At 40.9% G+C, this 20439-nt stretch overlaps 1 protein-coding gene across 2 annotated transcripts in view; it reads right to left on the bottom strand.

The window, feature by feature from the left end:
* rfwd3 (ring finger and WD repeat domain 3) overlaps positions 1 to 20439 on the bottom strand; it is a 63333-nt gene that overhangs the window by 11793 nt on the left and 31101 nt on the right. For both annotated transcript variants that reach the window (XM_063067396.1, XM_063067397.1), the window contains exons 5-11: positions 18853 to 19065; positions 18472 to 18563; positions 16602 to 16716; positions 5616 to 5838; positions 4391 to 4541; positions 1557 to 1733; positions 747 to 961 (exon numbers count right to left, since the gene is read on the bottom strand). In XM_063067396.1, the coding sequence (XP_062923466.1) occupies positions 747 to 961; positions 1557 to 1733; positions 4391 to 4541; positions 5616 to 5838; positions 16602 to 16716; positions 18472 to 18563; positions 18853 to 19065 (1186 nt within the window). The remainder of the gene's footprint in view (positions 1 to 746; positions 962 to 1556; positions 1734 to 4390; positions 4542 to 5615; positions 5839 to 16601; positions 16717 to 18471; positions 18564 to 18852; positions 19066 to 20439) is intronic.

The following is a 20439-nucleotide window of genomic DNA, read 5'->3' as shown; positions in this document are numbered from 1 at the left end:
TAAATATAGATAGATCCTGGATAAAAACTTGCTAGCTTCTGCCAGAAAGCTTAAAGTGGGGAGGAAGTTTGTCTTTCAGCATGACAACAACCAAAGCATACTGCCAGAGTAATCATTGATGTCCCAGTCAGCGTCTGACCTTAACCCGATCGATCATCTCTGCCACTCCCCAACTAAACCAGCACTGCTGGAGCAATTTTGCAAGGAAGAATGGGCAAATCTTGCTCCATCACATTCTGCAAAGCTAATAGAAACTTATCCAAAAAGACTACTGGCTGTAATAGCTGTGAGAGGTGGCTCAGTTAAGTACTCTACTGAGCAAAGGGGGATGAATACTTTTGAACTGCTGACTTTGCAGTTTTTGAATTTTTAGTTTATGTTTTACAATTCTCCCTGTTTTTGGGCAGTGATTGACAAATAACAATTCTCAGTTAAATTGATTAAAATCCCCGGTTATAATACTCACTTATGTGAACAAAAGGTTGGGGGCTGAATACTTTTTCAAGGCACTGTACCAGCCAAGCCAGACAGTTCAGTGCCCAATTAAAAGATGAAAATGTTGAAATATTTACTGATGAAAGATAACTGAACTGCAGTGTTAACTACCCTCTGCACAGGTGCTGCATGAACTGCTGTTTTTATTTCAGATTTCTAACATCTGTAGCTTTGATTTCAGATGATTGCTCAATACCCACCCTACTCCATTCAACATCCATTGGCAACATATTCCCAGTTCTTCCACATACCTGGTCTGTAGGTAACAAGGCAGTGTCGCATTACAGGTTCAATCTGTATATCTGTGCAACTCCCAGCCTCCAGAGGTAGCAGATGTGCCTTGTATGTGTTTGTGGATTTCTGTTCCCAAAAACAACCCCCTTCCAAAGTGCCTGCCACTAGACCACCGCATGGAAATGCTGCAGATGCCATTCGAGGGAGGTAGGACAGCGAGGTCACAGGACACCTGAATATTAAGACATACAAGTGGAGTTATGTGGAAAGATTGGTTAGGCTAGGAATTTATTCCTTAGAGTGTAGGAGACTGAGTACATAAAATTATGAGGGGTATCAATGGGTGAATGCACAGGGAATCAGAAATTATTGGGAAAAGGTTTAAACTGAGAGGATAAAGATTTAAAAGGGAAATGAGAGGCAAATTCTTCACATTGAGGGTGGCATCTATATGGAATGAGCTGTCAGAAGAAGTGGTTAAGGCAAGAACAAATACTTGGATAAGTACACAGAGAAGAAAGGTTCAGAGGGATACGAGAGAAACGCAGGAAGAAATAACCTAATTGGGCAACTTAGCATGGACAAATTGAGCTGAAGGACCGGTTCCCATGCTACATTTCTCTGTGAGCTGGGAAAAAGGTTGCTGCACGATGAGAGGAACAGTCATCGAAAGTACAGACGGCTACAGGGTGAGGGACTAGGACTATATATGCACAATACTATATATCACGAAAATAAGTGGGCAAGCATTTGGTGTCAGGAAGGACAAAAGGTGGTGAGTAGTGCAACAGCAAAATAAAAGCTAATGTGCATTGAAAAATAACTACCTGGAACCCTGTGGGGGGAGCTCCAGAACATGGGTGGTGGTGTCCCGCATGTCATACATCAGGATAGAACCATTTATCAGTCCAGCATAGATGTAGTTTGTGTCATCTGAGCACCAACAGCAACTCCATACAGGGCGACCAGTGTTGTAGGTCTGTACCACAGTATTTGCAATCAAACTAGAGACAGAAATTTCAAAACAAAATACTTAAGATAGTTTAAATCAAACAAAAGATGATGGCAAAGAATGGAATAGCTAACATTGAGGTACAAACTTAGGGCTTAAGGCCTTTTTCTCATCAAGAAAAAAAAAATCAACTTAGCTAATGAGACAGTGCAGCCATTCACAATTCCTCTGTCATGAATTTAACCAACGCTAGTAAGGAAGGATGTGGCTTTGAGCACTAGGCACTTTCGAACTGGAATAAATTAGAGTGCTGCAAATTCCCTCATCTACTGCCAGCTATTAATGCTTCCTGGGTTGTCAAATGCTGACAATAGCAAGTGCAATTAATCCGATTGTGGTCTGCCTTCTAACATCTTATTTATATATCACAACATCTTGCAAGATAATTTTCAGAGTATCTAAGCAACAGTTCTACTTTACAGCAAATGATTACAAGTGTCATGGCTTTGACAAGAGCCTGGACTGTAAACAACAACATCATCCCTCAAACTTTTTTCTAATTAGCTACACATTTCAGCACTTACCTAATGAGACTGTCAGAGTGCTGCTGAAACTTTCATCAGCAAATGACAGCTTGGTCTATCACACATCACACCTTTTCTTCCCCCCACCACTTTCGGCTCCTGTTCAAAAATGACTGTTCTCATTCATTTATTCACATACAAAGGAGAGTTTAGATAGATAGATAGATATACTTTATTGATCCCGAGGGAAATTGGGTTTTCTCATATCTTCATTTCTCTCCTTCAGCCTCTGAATATTATAGGACTTACCCTTCTGAGATTTCACCTTCCAATTCAAATTGCCTTACTCTCATGCATCTCAAGCTCATTGCCCTCTTCTCCCTCCCAAATTCATACTTCACATTAATTCCACAACTCATTCCTGGTCACCTTCTTGATTGTGCCATCTCACTGAGCTTCCCAACTATTGCCTCAATCACAAACTGCAGCACCTTTAATTTATCTTCAACCATATCCATCCTCACCCTCCCAATGACATATGCACTCTTTTGGAACATGATCTCTTGTCACTTCACTCGTATTTACTCATTGAAAACTTCAACTGCGCTAAATACTTCATATTTCTACAGACCTGTTCAAATTTTTACATCTATCTTTAATACCCTTGTCCCCATTTAAATGGGTTACTCTCTCCCACCCCAATACTTCTCCTAAAGTACAGCCTTAAACAAATCCTCAATCCTGAGGGACAAAGACTTGAATGGAAATGACAGACAATTCTTTCTCTGTCTGGGTAACAAAGTATTCCTGGCCCATATACATTATATGTAGATTAAGTTATATGCTGTCAACAGCTGGCTTTACCTCAACAACCCTACTCTTGAACCCTCACTTATCACAATGCTTGCTTGCCGTCTAGGAGAGGATGAACAGAAATTCCGTGTAATAATCATGGAAAGACTGACAGTCTACACTAGAAATCTACACTGTCTACCTCTGTCATACAAACACTGTTCAACTCCAAACATAGCTCTGCAATTCTTGAAAATAGACAATATTTTGCATCAGACCAGGCATCAAATATGAAGTTCTAAACTGATACTTGCCATCTCAAAGGCATTTCTTTTACAATTTTCCAACTAAGTAAACCTTCCCTATGCAAGTTCATTCACTTCAGAAGACTTCATGCTAGCTGGTTTCCCTCATTTGAGGCCATCCAAACTTGCTGCTCATGTTCTTGCTCAGTGAAGCATTCATCCATTATCCCAGTGCCAGCTAATCTACAGGGGCTCCTTGTTAGGCATCAGTTCCATGTTAAAATCTTCATTCTTGTTTTCAGGTCCCTCTGTGGTCTCAATCCTCCTCATTTCTAACATCTTTCGATCCCAAAGCCCTGAAGATGGATGTGAAAGACCACAGATCTGAAATTAATTGCTCCATTACTAAGTTGACTGTTTAGCTGCAAAATCTCAAGAGAGGTCTGGCACAAGCAGGTTCAGGCTTGGTTAGCTGTGTGATAGTATAGCTGGACTCAGAAAGTATACAGAAATTAAATAAGCACGGTACTGAGAAGCAGCTGTTCTCCATGAAAGCAGATACAAGTGGGGCATCAACACCTTCCAAGGCCGAAGTGGTTGGGTGGGGGTGGGGGTGGGGGGGAGAGAGAGGAGAGAGGGTTTGAGGAAATTGGGGAGAAAAAAATTCCAGTGCTGGTCATCTGCAAATGCAACATGAAACATGAGATAGCGAATGCAAGTGGAAAATGAGGAAGTGTCAGAAGATGCAAGTAAGAAATTGGAGTAGTTGTTGAAAACCAGTTTAACCCAAGGGTTCACAACCTTTTTTTGTTGCCATGGACCAATACTATTAAGGGGTCTGTGGACCCCAGGCTGGGAACCCCTGGTTTAACCAAATCACACAGCACGCAGAGGGTTCTATTTCATTAGCACCTACTGCCCAAAACTTCATCTCCAACGTAAAGAATCAGGACACCTTCAAATAAATAAATAACTGAAGACAACTTGGAGCAAACAAAAAATATGCACATAATCCTTACGTTCCAACAAGAGTCAGTAGAGACCATCCATGACAAACATAACTCGTCTGGTGCCGCAACAATGCCAGTAACATTTTGCCAATGTTTTACTCCCATTATAAGGGGCACTGCAGACCAATACCCATTTACCTGGTTAATTTGACAGTGGTGTCTAGTGAAGCAGATAAGAGAACACTGTCAAGTCGATCACTGAATGCCAAGCCTCTGATCTGTTTGGAATGGATTGGAATGTACTGGGTACTGCGGAAGTTCACAGCACTGATCTTCTTAACACCGCACCCTGTGAGCCAGATGAGAAAAGATGAGGCTTGGAGGAAAAACGCTTAATCACACAATGTGCTAGAGGAATACAGCAGGTCAGGCAACAGTAATGGAGGGGAATAAATGTTCAACATTTTGGGCTGAGACCCTTCATCAGGACAGTAAAAGAAGGAGAAGGGTGAGGTGGGAGAAAGAAGCCAGAATAATAAGTTGAGAGTGGGGGGGGGCGGAGGGAAAAGAGGGGAACGTGTACAAGCTAGCAAGTGATAGGTGAAACCAGGTTGGGGGCGGGGGGAAGGTGCAATGAAGTCAGAAGCTGGGAGGTGATGGAAAAGGTGAAGGGCTGAAGAAGAATTCTGGGAGGAGAATTAACTAATTTAAAGCCATCCGTTAGTCTTGCAAGACCATGGATCGGCGCCTGGAAAATCTTCACTCTCCAGGGTGCAGGCCTGGGCAAGGTTGTATGGAAGACTGGCAGTTGCCCATACTGCAAGTCTCTCCTCTCCACGACACCGATGTTGTGCAAGGGAAGGGCATTAGAACCCATACAGCTTGTCATCAGTGTCGTCGCAGAGCAATGTGTGGTTAAGTGCTTTGCTCAAGGACACAACACTCTGCCTCGGTTGGGGCTCGAACTCACGACCTTTAGATTGCTAGTCAAATGCCTTAACCACTTGGCCACGTGTCCACGTAGGAGAGTGGACCAAGAGAACAAGTGAAGGCGAAGGGGTACCAGAGGGAAGTGACAGGTAGATAAAAAGGAGATAAGGAGGAGGTGGGAAAAATCATCTGAAGTTAGAGAAATCAATGTTTATGTCATCAAGTTGGAAGCTACAAAGATGGAATACAAGTTGTTGCCTCTCCAACCTGAGAATAACCTCATCATGGCAGTAGAGGAAAACAGTCATATAGAAGTGACTAACGTTAATAAAATAATTCACAGATTATGGGAAGTAAACGATGAAAAGCTAAAATGATGTCTTTGAAAGACAGTTACAGATGAAACAAGAGATTTGTTTATTTATATATTGCAAACTGCAACATGCATAACTCTTAATACTTCAATAAGTTTATAAATCCTTCAGAAACTTACCAGGAAGGAGACTGGTTTGAGGAGAAGGTTGGGACACAACGAGGCAGCTCATTGAAGCACAGTACGCCATGACTCGACAGTTTCCACTCTGTGAAATCATAATGCCTTTCTCAAACTGGTACTTGCACTGACTTTGGCTGGAACTGATGTTCAGTGAGTTATTTGAACTTGAGGGACCTTGTGAAGCACTTGGACCATGCTTGGCCATCAGGCATCTCAGCTCCTGTAGTGATGGTCAAAACTAAATATCACATTTGTGCCACAGCCACATAAAACACCCACCAGAGTCAAAGAGAAATCAAAGTCTTTCAGCACCTAGCCATGTAGATGCATACCAGGAACTCAACGCAGAATTTTTTTTTTATATAATACAGCTTTTTAGTAAATATTACTAAATTTAACACATTCACATGATAGTCAAAGCAAAGCTTCACAATTAGCAAATACAGAAACAAAACTCAAAAATATCCCTAGCAAAGAAAGCTAAATGCTACATAAATTCATACAGTGAGCTGCTGTCTAAACAATGTCTGCCCTGCACCTTATTTGCAATTCAAATTTCAACATTGCTGGCTGTCCCTCCGTCCATTTTAGCTACAATGATTTTAAGAAAATGAATTCAAAAATCTGATCTGAGAAATGTAAATAAATAGTATCTTGCCAGTGCATTCCACTCATGCAAGGGGGTTATGTCAGATCAGTGGTGCAAAATATCCATGCTGTGAACCAAAGGTAACCATGGAGTATTTCTGTTCAACCTGCCTGTTATCTGCCATTCTCCCAACTTTGGTTCTTTGCATTAGTTTCCTCAAAGCAAACTGCAGATGGGCAACGCCACATGGAGTCCTACCAGCCAAAAATGAAAATCCTGTCTCCACAACTACATAAGCTGATTACACCATGCCCCTAGGTTTACTGGGCTGTTTGGGGAGTGCAGAGGAGCCGTCCATAGTCACTCCTTCACAGTTCAAGCCACTTGGATTCATCCCCAATATCTGTATCGAGCAGGCATGTCCTCCCCAACATCATGTGGGTACTCCAGTCTCCCACATTACAAAATACATTCATTGATACTAAATTACCCTGGTGCAGAAATGAAGGTTTGGTGTGGGGGGGGGGGGAAGAGGTGAGAGAGGGAGGAGAGAAGTGAATAGGAATACAAGGAAAATAAAACGAGACTGTAGGAATGTGTAAATGGGTACGTGATGTAGAGATTTGGGGGACCGAAGGGTCTGTTTCCATGCGATATGACTAGGACCAAAACAAGTGATTCATCAAGTTTTATTCCTCCTCTGTTTTAAATTTAGTGGCAGTAGTACATGTCCTGTGGCTTGCCTAGTTATTTCAGAGAGCATTTAAGAGACAATCACATGGAATTGGTCTGAAGTCATTGGTCACCCAGGTCAGTTAAAAAAGGAAATGGAACATTTCCTCCCAAGCATACTGTCAGTGAACCAAAAGGGTTCTTTTAAAACCAATCAGGTAATGTTCCAGGTCATGTTTGCTAATATTAGTTGTAAGTTCTTCCCCCACCCCCTCCTACATACAAACATGAGAAAATCTGCAGATGCTGGAAATGTGTGTGTTTGTATTAAATACAATTTAGTTTAAAAAAAACTTTAATCATTCTTTGAACCTCTTCCCACCTCCTACCTCAAAATATATTCTACTCACTGATTCTAGCAACTTAGTCAAATCTGGGGTCCTTCAACACTGAAACCTAAAGAAACAGCTCCTTTTCACTTTTTAATCTATTTCAATTTGGTTAAATGGACCCTTAGCATTTCCTATTGCAAAGAAAGCAACTCCAGCTTAACTTTTCCTCCGTTACAATTCTCCAGTATTGGCAATATCTTCATATCCCTTCCTTATTCTCGCGTATTTTAATCTTAAATGTTGTGCGGTAATCAGAACTGCATACATTGTATTTTCTGTGGTTGAACACAACCTTTCAGCAGGGAAAGCAGATTAACATCTGAATTTACTGCCAAGGATAGCTTGTGACATGGATCCTTAAGGTCCAGATGAAGGGTCTTGGCCCAAAACGTTGACTGTTTATTAATTTCCATGCTGCCGGGCCTGGCCTGCTGAGTTCCTCCAGCACTGTGTGTGTTGCTCCTGAAGTTATTGAATATGGTGCTACCAAGCACTAATGCAAGGCTCTTTTGGGAGTTCATTGGCCAAATATTTCTCCTGCAGTTCCTTAGTAGGTAACTGGGGAATCTGCCTACTAAACCAGTCCCAATGGAGCAGATGCAATGATTTCAAGAGCTAACTCAATGATATGCCCTTTTACCGCATTTAGAATTACTGTGTCAAATGATTTTTTTTAACTAGTGAGATCTAGTCTTTAATACATTTCATTTTGCAGTTTTGTAACATGATTAATTTTTAGTTGCTTTTAAATGTTTTTCAAAAATTTTATGTCAGAGATATTCAAGACCTTTTGACATGGGCCAAAGAGCTGAATTTCAAAGGGAAGATAACAGCAATTGGCCTTGACAGCAAGAAAGCATTTTACCAAGAGCATGAAGACACCCTTGTATAACGGAAGTCAGTAGGGAAAGGAAAGAAAATCCAGTGGTTGGGATTGCACCTTACATCATAGATAAAGGAAAATGCTTCAAATATGATACCAGAGATAAATTACCACAGTCTCAGGCTGTTACTACAGGAGTTCCTCAGCATGGCATCCTTGGCTTGACCAGTTACAACTCCTTCAATGACCTTCCTTCCACACGGTCAGAACTGAGGATGTTTGTTGAATATTGTATAGATTAGATTTCAGATTAGATTATGAGGACACTCAGTCCTCATTTATTGTCATTTAGAAATGCATGCATGTATAGTGTTGTGTATTGCATACAACAATATTGAATAGTGCAATTCCATTCGCAACTTCTTGGTAAATGAAACAGCACATACAAGCATCAGCAAAACCTCGACAACATTCAAGCAGAGGTTCAGAAGTGACAAAAAATATTTGCTCCACAAAGTGTCAGTGAGAGCAAGTCTCAACCACCTACCCTTAATATTCAGTGGTTCTATCATTGCAAGCCCATGGGGAAAAGTTAACTGAGCAGAAACTGAACAGACTAGCCACAGCAACACTATGGTTAGAAGAGCAAGTCAGAGACTACAGAAGTAAATTGCCTTCTGATACTTCAGGGCTTTTATTGATCTATAACACAAATCAGGAACAGTCGTACTCCATCCAGGAGAAATTATCATTCCATCAACTTCCTGAAACAGGCACTCTTTCACCACCAGCATACAATAGTTCAGTGGACACTGGCTGCAGTTTGTATCATCTACAAAATATACTGAAAATCACATACCCAGATTATGCTATTACCAAGAAAGACAAGGGAAGCTGGTATGTGGAAAGACCATTACATGAAAATTGTCCTCAAAGCTGCACACCATTCCGACTTGAAGCACATCACTAGTTCCAAATCCTTAAAACCCCTAAGATGATAAAGACACAGGAGCAGAATTAGGCCATTCAGACCATCCAGTATAATTCGCCATTCCATCATGACTGGTTTATATCTGTCTCAACCCCATTTTCCTGCCTTCTCCCCCATAACCTTCAACACCTTGACTAATGAAGAACCTATCAAACTCTGCTTTAAATATACCCAATCACTTGGCCTTCACAGCTATTTGCAGCAATGAATTACACGGATTGACTACTCACAGACTAAAGAAATTCCTATCATTTGTTCCAAAGAGACACCCTTCTATTCTGAGGCTGTGCTCTCGGATTCTAGACTCTCCCACTATTGGAAATATCTTCTCTATGTCCACTCTATCCAGGTTTTTCAATATTCTACAGGCTTCAATGAGCTCCCCTTCTCATTCTTCTAAATTTCAGCAAGTAAAGGCCCAGAGCCATCAAATGTTCCTTATGCGTTAACCTAACCCTTTCATTCCCGGGATCATTCCTGTAAACCTCCTCTATACCCTCTCCAATGCCGTCACATCTTTCTTACACAAGGAGCTCAGAACTGCTCGCAATGATTTTCTCCCAATTTCACTTTAAGATATCAGAAGTGCTACCACAGATGAAGACGACAGCTCACCTTCAAGGGCATGGAAAATAGATGTTGTCCTTGATGGTGATGCTCAGATCACAAAAATGAATAATTTAAAGCATAGATGTGTACCAAGTGCTGTAACCTGCAAGAATACACTATAGTGTGGAATTGAGGACAGCTGTTCCTTCGCTGACAAAAACAAAAATCACAAACTCCAACATTGAAAATTACTATTATTTTTATACTACAGTTTTACATTGAAAGGGGTATGGATGCAGAAAATTATTTCTTTTCTCTTTCCTCTAATTTGACCTTTCCTTTTCATCTCGTGAGCGTACACTCTCAAGTTCAGTTTCAGAAGTGCCAGTATTTGAAAATTGCGACACCTGCTCCGATAACAAAAGGCTTCAGTGGCACCATATATAAACTCTCCTGGAACAGAACAAATTGAAAGTTTTAAGTGCTATTGGGTCAGTAGACTCAAAAGTGACACAGTCAGCACTTGGGAACTGAAGAGTCCTTCAATATTTACATCATACCAAAACATTATCCAAAAAGCAAAAAGGATGACCATTGGCAATTTAAGATAATGGCACGGCTGCAGAAAAAGAACAGCTACATTGGTAGTTATGAACTTTGGCTCCCTGACATGGTAGTAAATGTTGAATTAGGTAACACACACAAAATGCTGGAATAACTCAGCAAGTCAGGCTGCATCACTGAAAACGAGTAAAGAGTCGACATTTCCGGCAGAGACCTTTATCAGGACGGGTATGAATGTTATGTAGTTTTATGGCCATAGACACAGTGGATTCTGGTTAATTGGTCCATCAGTTAAGAGGAGTAGCCATTTATTTGGGACAACTCTGAATGAACAAAAACTAATTGAGAAAATAGCTGGGATTTCCTTTGTTCCTTTGGAATCCTATACCACTTAATTGGGACAGGGGACTGTTGCACTTGCCTTCTTGTTAGACACTACACCTTGCTTCAAGGCACAGAACAATAAAAAAAATAGCATTAGTTGTGTGTGTTTGTGTTCAAATAGCAGTGAGTTATCACTGATCATTGGTGAGAAATCAGAACTGTTTTTCCCCCAAACACTCAGGATTAGCGATGCCAGAAACAGCCAGGAGTGAGATTTCACTACTCAGTTTCACAAGAAACTATGAAGAATTAAGGTATCGAAAATCATTCTGTATGTTACTTTTAGTTCCCACCAGATACTCAGCTCTCACAGTGGCTCCAAGTAGCAGTTTGCATGCGATAGTGGCCACACACCAGTACACCACTTCAACAGGCAGGCTAAAGCAGGTGAGGGTAGCCGCTGAGTCTCATACCCCAGAGAAATAGGACATGTCTGCCCTAGCAGTGCAACACTCCATGGAGAGCGAAAGGGTATAACAAGGCATAGAAGTCATGGTCATCTACTACAACCAAAGAAGACCCCAGTTGTGACGACTACTCACACCACTGGACCTGGATTTCAGAGGTTGAGAGAGTGGAACTGCCCTAGTGCAATGGTTTTTCCACTTTAAAAACACTCTTGCACAGGTTTCCTATTACTATCGGATGATAGACAATCACTAGTATTGATATAGTATTCTAATTTGCTCTGTATTTCATTTAAATATGTAATTTGTTACTTAGTTAAACAAGTTTGCCATTTTTTAAATAAAAAATACTTTAACTATTTCCAGAACCTTTGGTTAATTGGAACAGCTACTTAATTGGGCTGAAATGTACTGGCCCTGATATGTCCCAATTAACCACAATCCACTATTTAGAATTGTACTCATTGCTAATGCTTTTTGCTCAATTTTGTTTTGCTTGAATGGACGGACAGTAAAATTAGACAGCATGCATTTATAGACGGTTAAGTAGCATTAGATTAAAGTGTCAGGAAGTATGTTTTTTTGGTTGCCAATGGTTAGAGAGAATAGGCTAACAAAACAGATGGGATTTAATAAGGTAATGAACTAACACATTTACAATTAATGCTCAAGTCTTGATTATGAAGATTAATAACCTAATGCAATCTGTTGCAACCACAAATGAAAGTTACCATGGGTTGAAAATTTTTTGACTACATAATTGTCTGGGAAGGGTAGGTCTGTGCTGGGCAATATGGGAATGAAAATTTTCCACTTCTCTTTATACTTTTCAAATGTATGTACGTCATGAGAGCACATGGCAAAGAGATTATTCAAAATTGGAATCTACAGCCACTGAGACCATCAAACAGAAGCAGCAATCTTCAAGAAACACTTTCCATAGTTACACGATGCATAAACAGGATATACTAAGGATTTATTTTCTTAGACACTAGAGAAATTTGACTTGTGTTCCACTGATCGGTATATCTCAAGTCCAATTTCACAAATATAGCTTAATTGATAAAAGAACTGCTGGTAACACTTTGCACTGTGACGAAGCATTTCCAGAGGTTGGTTACAAAACACATCAACTTTTACCCAAGAAGCGACTTGGATCCACTCTAATTTGCCGAACAACACAACAGGTCCACAGCAGTTGTCATTTCAATGGCTCTTCACTATACCCTGAAACTTCTGTACAGCAAAGTTGCATACATCAGGATACCCTTTATCAATTACAGCTTGGCATTCAATACCATCATCTCCTCAAAACTAATCAATAAGCTTCAAGGCCTTGTTCTCAATACCTCCTTGTGCAAATGGACCCTCAATTTCTTACTTGCAGAACCCAATCAGTTTGGATTGGCAACAACATCTCTTCTACGGTCTCCATTGGTACATGTGCAGTACAAGGCTGTGTGCTTAACTCCCCCAATCTATTCACTTTATACTTATAACTGTGAGTCTAAGCACAGCTCCAATTCCATATTTAAGTTTGCTGATGACATCACTGTCATTGGCTGAATCAAAGGTGGCATTTTGGAGGGAGATTGAAAATCTGGCTGAGTGATTCCAAGACAACAACCTCTCACTCAATCCACCACTAAGCACATCTTTCCCCTCCCCCCTCTCTCTGCATTCCGCAGGGATCGCTCCCTACACAACTCCCTTGTCCATTCGTCCCCCCCATCCCTCCCCACTGATCTCCCTCCTGGCACCTATCCGTGTAAGCGGAACAAGTGCTACACATGCCCTTACACTTCCTCCCTTACCACCATTCAGGGCCCCCAAACAGTCTTTTCAGGTGAGGCATCACTTCACCTGTGAGTTGACTGGGGTGATATACTGCGTCCGGTGCTCCCGATGTGGCCTTCTATATATTGGTGAGACCCGACGCAGACTGGGAGACCGCTTTGCTGAACATCTATGCTCTGTCCGCCAGAGAAAGCAGGATCTCCCAGTGGCCACACATTTTAATTCCACATCCCATTCCCATTCTGACATGTCTATTCACGGCCTCCTCTACTGTAAAGATGAAGCCACACTCAGGTTGGAGGAACAACACCTTATATTCCGTCTGGGTAGCCTCCAACCTGATGGCATGAACATCGACTTCTCTAACTTTCGCTAAGGCCCCACCTCCCCCTCGTACCCCATCTGTTACTCATTTTTATGCACACATTCTTTCTCTCACTCTCCTTTTTCTCCCTCTGAATATACCTCTTGCCCATCCTCTGGGTCACCCCCCCCTTGTCTTTCTTCCCGGACCTCCTGTCCCATGATCCTCTCGTATCCCCTTTTGCCCATCACCTGTCCAGCTCTCGACTCTATCCCTCCCCCTCCTGTCTTCTCCTATCATTTTGGATCTCCCCCTCCCCCTCCAACTTTCAAATCCCTTACTCACTCTTCCTTCAGTTAGTCCTGACGAAGGGTCTCGGCCTCTAACGTCGACTGCACCTCTTCCTACAGATGCTGCTTGGCCTGCTGCGTTCACTAGCAACTTTGATGTATGTTGCTTGAATTTCCAGCATCTGCAGAATTCCTGTTGTTAACCTCTCACTCAATGTCAGCAAGAACAAGGAGCTGATTATTGACATCAGGAGGAGGAAACCAGAGGTCCATGAGTCAGTCCTCATTGGAAGATCAGAGGTTCAGATGGTCAGCAACTTCTAATTCCCCAGTGTTATTATTTCAGGGACCTGTCCTGGGCCCAGCATGTATTTGCAACTAAGAAATTACGTCAGCGCCTCTACTTCCTTAGAAGTTTGTGAACATTCGGTATGACATCTCATACTTTTGACAAACTTCTATAGATATGTGGTAGAGAGTATATCGACCGGCTGTATCACAGCCTGGTATGAAAACACCAATGCCCCTGAATAGAAAACTGTACAAAAAATAGTGGATATGGCCCCATGGTAAAGCCCTCCCTCCATTGAGCACATCTGCATGGAGTGTTGTTTATAAGTAAGTAAAATCCATCATCAGGGACCCCACCACTCAGGTCATGCTCTCTTCTCGCTGCTACCATCAAAGTGGTACAGGAGAGCCTCAGCACTTTCACTACCAGGCTCAGGAATAGTTATTACCCGTCAACCATCCAGCTTTTGAACCAGTGACGATAACTTCATTCAACTTCACTTGCCCTATCACTGAACTGTTCCCACAACCTCACAAGGACTCAAGCCTTGGTTAGACCACTTGCAAAATTCAATACTGAGCCTACACAAGATTGTTTTTTCTGAAAAGTCTTTTTTTTACTTTATTTACACCTTTACACAGGAGGATCAGTTGTAGGCTAAATGCAGCAGCATCTTCCTTGAAGATCTGGCATTTCACGCAAGTTCAATCATTTGATTTTTTTTGTTGTATTCCGATTAACTGAGCCATTAGTTATTTGGGACAACTCAAAGAAATCTAATTGAGAAAATAGCCAGGATTCCTTTCATTTATTTGGGACACCATGCCACTTAACTGGGACAGGACACTGCTGTTGAAGGTTCTAACTAGCACAGCTGTGTGCACTTGTGCAGCTATTAGACACTTAGAGCATATAGTTTTAAATAGTGTCAGTTGCATGTGCTTGTGTTATCCATCTGAGCTGTTGGACATCAATTCAAAAAAGCAATGTTTTTTGATAATTTTGCTTTTTACTTTGACTGTAAAAAACTTAGACCCTTGCCAAGATGTCCATGATGTTAGAGTGAGTTTTTGGGTAGATGATTCATTTACACTTAAATGACTTTGGCCACCAGTCTTCTGATCTTTGACAAAGTACTGTGGATTGAGTTCGTAACAACGCATTTCCTAAAAGCTGTGAATACCAGAATACTAACCCAGACGCTTCTGGTGCTTCTGGGATGAAAGTGTGAAGTTTACGGGTAGTTTCAAAGACAGCCTTATCTACACTTTGTAAATATGGATTGTCCTTCATGTTAAGCACGTAAAATACTAAATAAATGTATTGTGGATTCAGTTTGGAACAATGGATTCCTGAATACCAGCCCGAATGCTGCTGGCACTGGTGGAACTGATTTAATCAAAAGGTGTGAAAGCTTCATTGTCTATACTCCCAGTGGCCACAAATTTTAATTCCACATCCCATTCCCATTCTGACATGTCTATCCACGGCCTCCTCTACTGTAAAGATGAAGCCACACTCAGGTTGGAGGTATAACACTTTATATTCTGTCTGGGTAGCCTCCAACCTGATGGCATGAACATCGACTTCTCTAACTTCCGCTAAGGCCCCACCTCCCCCTCATACCCCATCTGTTACTTATTTTTATGCACACATTCTTTCTCTCACTCTCCTTTTTCTCCCTCTGTCCCTCTGAATATACCTCTTGCCCATCCTCTGGGTCCCCCCCCTTGTCTTTCTTCCCAGACCTCCTGTCCCATGATCTTCTCGTATCCCCTTTTGCCTATCACCTGTCCAGCTCTTGGCTCTATCCCTCCCCCTCCTGTCTTCTCCTATCATTTTGGATCTCCCCCTCTTCCTCCAACTTTCAAATCCCTGACTCACTCTTCCTTCAGTTAGTCCTGACGAAGGGTCTCGGCCTGAAACGTCAACTGCACCTCTTCCTACAGATGCTGCCTGGCCTGCTGCGTTCACCAGCAACTTTGATGTGTGTTGCTTGAATTTCCAGCATCTGCAGAATTCCTGTTGTTTTTGTCTATACTTGTTAATATGGACTGTCCTTTGTGTTTAGCAAATAAATATCGAGCCCCATCACAGGGCCGGCAGACCTTTCCACCAAAAGCATCTCAGTCCCATATGATGCCTGCTGAACCTTGTTTTGTCAAATAAAGAAGCTGGTTTGTATCTACCACTATCTATCTATCTAATCTCTCTCTCTCTCTCATGATTTCATTCACGCCACAACACAAGATTTGACATTAGCTGAAAATATCACCCCACTGAACCATTTACAGTCACTCAGAAGAACATGGCAGCATACACTGGATGATTTCCTGTCAATCACTTAGGAATTATTACAGTTTTATAGATGACAGTTCTTCAGTTTAAATATTTATGCACAGAATGTCACTGTGTACAGTAATTTTTTTAAGCAATTCTCACACTTCCAGCATCCCCAAACACCTCATGGATGCTGGACTGCTGTAAGTATTGCACATGCCAGTACTACACAGCTGAGTGTCTAATGATCAGTACTCGACAAAGCCGGCAGAGATAAGGGGCTCAAAGTAGCCTCTTACCGGTTGGACGTCAGCCTCGCCTTTCTATACACAAGCAGATTTACTGTATGCATCATCTCACTGTGTGTAAATATTTACACAGAAAAGAGCAACTGGTATGCACAGGTACAAACAATGTACCTCCCAAGAAACATACTAAAAACTACAATCTCACTGATACCAGCTCCTTTCTTATCAGTAAAACACAATCACTCTACACGCACCTCCAACCAACCACCTCCATAATACTCTGGAACTCCACAGTATTAAGTAGAGTAGTTATTTTGTGGAAATAAGAGATTTTGTAAATCAATTTACCAATAACCTTTCTTTTGTTTTAAGTGATTAGAGAAGATTTACAGCTGTCTGACCTGCAACTGTTTACGTAACTTGGAGCACTCGTCTGTCAGGAACTGGAGCTGGAGGCGACATTGTGCAGATTCCAGCTCTGCCTTCTGGCGTAACATTTGCTCCTTTTCCAGATCACTGTCCAAGAGAACAGAATGGAAAAAGAGCCACACAAAGAAAACACATTAAGGAGATCCAAAAGGAAAAATGAAATTTTAACTTTATGAAATAGATTTTAAGGGAGCACAAGTTCATAAATATTCTATTCAAATTCAATACTTTGAACTAGGAATGAGAATTTTTTTATACTTTCAGGATTTCAGAATTATACATAAGGCACTAAAGTAGAAAATACAGTAACCAATTTGCATACAGTAAATCACAAGTAAGGCAAAAATTACCAAATTATCTGTTTTTGGCAATGTTACTGAAATTATAAAGATTGGTCAGGATATGATCAACAGTGGGAATATTGGAGATCTTGTGCTCAGCCATTTCGAAGAGTAATTTAAAGATTAATTGCACAGGTGTGGGACTAGAGCAAAATGCCAGATTTCTCAAAGGCTGCTCCTTTTAAAGTTTTCATTATTACTCAAATTCACATACCATTAGGGTACACAGTATGCTACAATTAGACTGAATTTGAATACAGTAGATTCTGGTTAATCAGGTCAGCCTCTTATTTGTGAAAACTCTTAAAGAACAAAATCTAATCATGAAAATAGCTGGAATTCTCTTCATTTAATTGAGACACACGGCTGATTAATTGGGACAGGAGAATGTTGCCAAAGTTTCTAACTAGCATCAGTCATATGCACTCGTTTGGCCATTAAGCTCTATACTGTGCTTGGAGCAAATAGTTTTTAAGTAGAGTAGTTGCATGTATTTGTGTTCAAAAAGCAGTGATTTCTATCACTGATAGTTGGTGAGAAATAAGCAGCAAGACAATTCTGAACAATTTTGCTCACTGTGGTTTCAAGCAATCAGGCTTGGAGATGCCAGAAATGGCCGGGAATGAAAATGAAATGACTTCACTACTTTAACAAGTTTGGAACTACAAAGAATTTGAAGGTACTGACAATCATCTTGAATGTTCCAAAGAAATGAAAAATTGGAAAACATAACTGTGTGAAGGCAGTCCATTATCTGGACTGATTTTATTCATTTACAGCTAAAAGAACATGGCAGCGTACACCAGATTAATTCTTCCATCAATAACTATTTTTTAGGCATCTGTTAGTCTCATGAGACCATGGATTTGCGCCTTGAAAGGTTTCCAGGGCGCAGGCCTGGGAAAGGTTGTATGGGAAGACCGGCAGTTGCCCATGCTGCAAGTCTCCCCTCTCCACGTCACCAATGTTGTCCAAGGGAAGGGCATTAGGACCCATAAAGCGTGGCGCACGTGTCGTTGCAGAGCAATGTGTGGTTAAATGTCTTGCTCAAGAACACACACGCTGCCTTAGGCAAGGCTCAAACTAGTGACCTTCAGATCACTAGATGAATACCTGAACCACTTGGCTATGTGCCAACACTAATAACTATTAGGAACTACAGTTTTATAGTACTGTAGTATTATTAGTGATTTAATTTGTTCTGTATTTCACTTAAATACATAACTGAATGCCCAGTTAAACAGCAGTTTGTCTTTTTTTTAAATATACATTTTTGACTATTTTAATTAAATTTTGGCTAATTGGGACAGCTGCTTAATTGGGCCAAAATGTACTGGACCACTTAAGCAAAATCCAGGTCACTTTGCTCATGGCTTTTATCGAGTTTCTCCACAACCTCCAATACTGATCATTCCCCACTCCTGCCCCGTAGTCCTGCTGCTGAAGTACGGCAGCTTTCGTAACTTCAAGTGGAAAAAAGTTTTCACATATTGGTATATACCTCTTTAATCGCTCCTGTTCACTGGTATCCACAGCTTTAAGTACTCGAGCATATAGTAGTACCACATCTGATCGCTTAGCTTTCTTATTACACTGCAAAATCCAAACAAAATCTTTTAGTATAGTTCTATTCTGCCACTGGCTTCAGATAGACGTTAAAACCTCAAGAGGTGCAGGCTCTCATTTCCTTATTGTCTATGCTCCATGAATCTATCCTTTATACTCAGGTAAAACAGCCGCCAAGAATTTTATTCGTATCAGTGGAATCCACCTATTTTGGGCTTTAAAAACAAGAGAACACTGTACTAGCCCATTATACTTCTCTAAAACTTGTGAAGATGCAAATTTTGCTCATTACCCCAATGCCATGTTGCAGACATACCTGTGGACATTTTCCTCCTTGTCCCCTCAGCCACCGATCAATGCAAGTAAACCCAAAAAGATGGCCACATCGCAGAGCAGCAAGACGATGCTCTCCTGCATTAGTCCACGGCTCAAAACATATTGAGCAAGTATCACCTTCATCATCAGAGACCGAACTTGGTTCATCCTTTTTCACATTTAGAGTGTCTTCTGAACGTGAAGCCATGCACTCCTAGGTAAAATATTCAGTGAGAGATGAATGTTTGTCCATTACAGACCCATTTTGTTCTCCTAGTGCAAGTCATCAGAAAAATGCACTAAAATTTCAATGTTTGCAGCAGTCACTTTTTTTATTATACGACTCAAAAATGAGAATATCCTTAAACCTCCTACTTTTGCTCTGTTTCTCTGCTTTGCCTAACTTTGCAAGGACCTCTATGGAGTCATAAGTCTATATGTGTTGAAAGTAGGTTGACCAGCCAACTCTGAGGACTCTATTTTTTGTGTATTCAAGTAAATTGAAAGCAGGCATATGGACAGATGAGGGAATGCTGCAGTCAAAAATGAAATGCAGTTGTATTTCATGAACCTAAAGCTGGTAGTATTGTGGATCAATTCATCCTGCGGACAACTTGAGCACAAGATGTAGTTACAACAGTTACTAACTGCTTGTCTGCTATCCAGTTTAATCTATTAAATTGTATAATACATGCTTGCATTTTAAAATATTTTAAATACAAATGGTTCCTAACATTGTACAGAAAAATCATTGGTGGAAAATGTATGGCTTACTCTAATAAAACTCAACATTGATAAAGGAACAAATCTCACGAGCTCACACCATATTAGTAATGAAGTAAAGCATGGCCTCAATGAGGGTATCATTATTAACATGGTACGATCTTGAACTATCATTCATTCAGTTTTATTAACATGACAGCTCATGAATACACCAAAAAAACCAAAAAATATCAAATATCAGGATCAAGCAGTCTAACCAAAGAACTCAATCGAGAGCCAGGAAGCCATTCAGCTCCATTTTCCCATCCAGTGTCATTTAATTAGATCTTAATCAATTGACATTTTAGTTGCATTTAACCACCTCATTTTTATATCGCAAATGTATAAAATTCCTGTTTGGCATTTGTAGAGATATGGCACAGAAACAGCCATTTCGGCCCATTGATTCCATGCAAACCATCACTATCCATTACACTAATCCTACATCAATCTCAATTTCTTCATTCTATCTTCATTTTCATCAGCTACCCTGGATTCCACTGCTCACCTACAGACTAGGGACAATGTAGTGTGGGTAATTTACCTACCAATCTGCATGTATTTAGGACCAGAAGAGGAAGCTGGAGCAAACGGAAGAAACCCACACTGAGAACATGCAAACTTCATCCAGACAGCACCTAAGGTCACGATTGAACCCAGGTCTTTGATGCTGCAAGCTAAAATACTATGCTGCTTTAACTAATTGCCACAGAATTATCCACAATCCAGGTAAAGCAAATCACAGAATAAAGTTCTGACCAAAGATACTGTACTGTTTGAGCAGCATAGTAGTGTAGCGGTTAGCATAATGCTGTACTACACCAAG

Source organism: Mobula hypostoma, chromosome 14 (genome assembly GCF_963921235.1).
Source record: "Mobula hypostoma chromosome 14, sMobHyp1.1, whole genome shotgun sequence".
NCBI lineage: Eukaryota > Metazoa > Chordata > Chondrichthyes > Myliobatiformes > Myliobatidae > Mobula > Mobula hypostoma.
Note: the sequence above shows the minus strand (reverse complement) of the source record. Positions and strands in the feature narration are given on the sequence as shown.